The sequence below is a fragment of the Cucurbita moschata genome, unplaced genomic scaffold (assembly GCF_002738365.1).
Source record: "Cucurbita moschata cultivar Rifu unplaced genomic scaffold, Cmos_1.0 Cmo_Scf00097, whole genome shotgun sequence".
Taxonomy (NCBI): Eukaryota; Viridiplantae; Streptophyta; class Magnoliopsida; order Cucurbitales; family Cucurbitaceae; genus Cucurbita; species Cucurbita moschata.
Genome location: NW_019268613.1, coordinates 546,124 through 547,714, shown reverse-complemented (window position 1 = coordinate 547,714; position 1,591 = coordinate 546,124). Strand labels below are relative to the sequence as shown.

Below are 1,591 nucleotides of genomic sequence, written 5' to 3'. Positions count from 1 at the left end.
GTCCACATGTAATACTTTCCACCCACAAGTTGGAGGTCCCTGGACTGATTGAGATGCAGTCGTCGCCGTTGCTAATGCTCGAGTTGAGGATGGTCACATCTGATGATTGTTCCACATGGATGCCATCAGTGTTTGGACTGTCGTCTGTAGCCGAGACATTCACTCTTGTCATATGCACGTTTTGACACCCACTCACCACAATGTTGAACTTTTGGCTGTTAATTGAAGATAATCCATTGATGTTCACGTTTTGTGCATCATTTATTCGAAGACTCTGTCCATTCAAAAGAATCCAAAGCAAGAATTAGTACAAATTTAAATTAATATTGTAATTAATGGACTCATTTTCTTTCAACTTTCGGCTAAAGAAAAACTTTCAAATTTTATTTTTTATCTAGCCAACTCAAATTTTGCATACCGTGGCTCCAGTGGGGCAACTCTTTCCCGAGTGTTTACAATTCCATAAGGCAGTTCCTTGCCCATCGATAATACCGCCAGTAATGGAAAGCCCATCTATGTGACTAAACTCAATCCAAGATTTAGTCTTAGCTAAAACTTGAATGTCCGAGGAAGCCACAAGAGTTCCATCAATGAGAACAGTAATAACATTGTTCTTACAAGGCCCATTAAAGCTCACACTTCGAACGTAGAATATACCCTTGGGAACGTAAATAGTGGCCGGTGTAGACGAGTCACAAGCCTTAGCCCAAGTCATTTGAAGCACAGACGAGGCATCGGTCTTTCCATCGGGCTTGGCACCAAGGCTAATAATATTGAATGTTAATTCAGCAGCCAAGGCATGGTTACAAAATAGAAATAGAAGGGAAAGAAAAACATGAAAGGTTAGGAGAAGAGCGAAAGAAAACTTAATGATACAAGGGCTGGTGATGAGCATGAGAGAGAGAAAAAGGAAGCAAGTGATAGGAAAATGGAAGAGCCCTGGAGTGATATTTATAGGTTAATGCTTACCCTTCCAACTCTAATTTGAACTTACCCGTCTCAAGTACTATCCTATTCTTGTTCTATTTAACAATTATTGTTTTTACACGGTTTAACCAATTTTGATTACGGATGTCGCGTGGGTAAATCTCTGCCTCCTGCCAACCTTTTTAAATTGAAGTCTATCTTATAAGATAAGACACTCATTGCCATTTTAATGATGGACCGTTCCATCTCTCATTTTTAGTTTCCTTGAATTTAAAAAATCTTTCTTTGTCAATATGATTTTATTTTTTATTTAACTAATAAAGGGATGGGATGGGATGGGATGATCTTAGCCCCAACAAAAAAAAAAAAAAAAAAACCCTCATTTTTCCCACCGTTTATTTTGTAAAAAAGATGTTTAATTTTAGTGGTTTGTGTCAACTAAAGAACCATGCAACCTAACATCGGTTTCATTGATCCCGCTTCTCAATCTCCTACTATAATAATAACAATTTCCTAATACTTTTAGGTGTTTATATTTTTAGATATTGATTCTATATGGATTCTCTATTATAATAAAAATAATAAAATATTCTATAGAGTCGGTTTCATAGTCTTTTTTATTTGTAGTTGGTGATGTAATATAGAGTCCGTGACTTTTTATTTG

At 36.5% G+C, this 1,591-nt stretch overlaps 1 protein-coding gene across 1 annotated transcript; it reads right to left on the bottom strand.

Moving 5' to 3' along the window:
• Positions 1-6: 6 nt before the first annotated feature.
• LOC111439600 (polygalacturonase-like) lies at positions 7-895 on the bottom strand (the record flags this gene model as incomplete). The annotated part of the gene is made up of 2 exons (XM_023077210.1): positions 419-895; positions 7-274 (listed from the first exon to the last, which is right to left on the bottom strand). Coding segments are annotated over exons 1-2 (745 nt in total), but the record flags the coding sequence as incomplete, so codon positions are not given.
• Between the last annotated feature and the right edge of the window lie 696 nt (positions 896-1,591).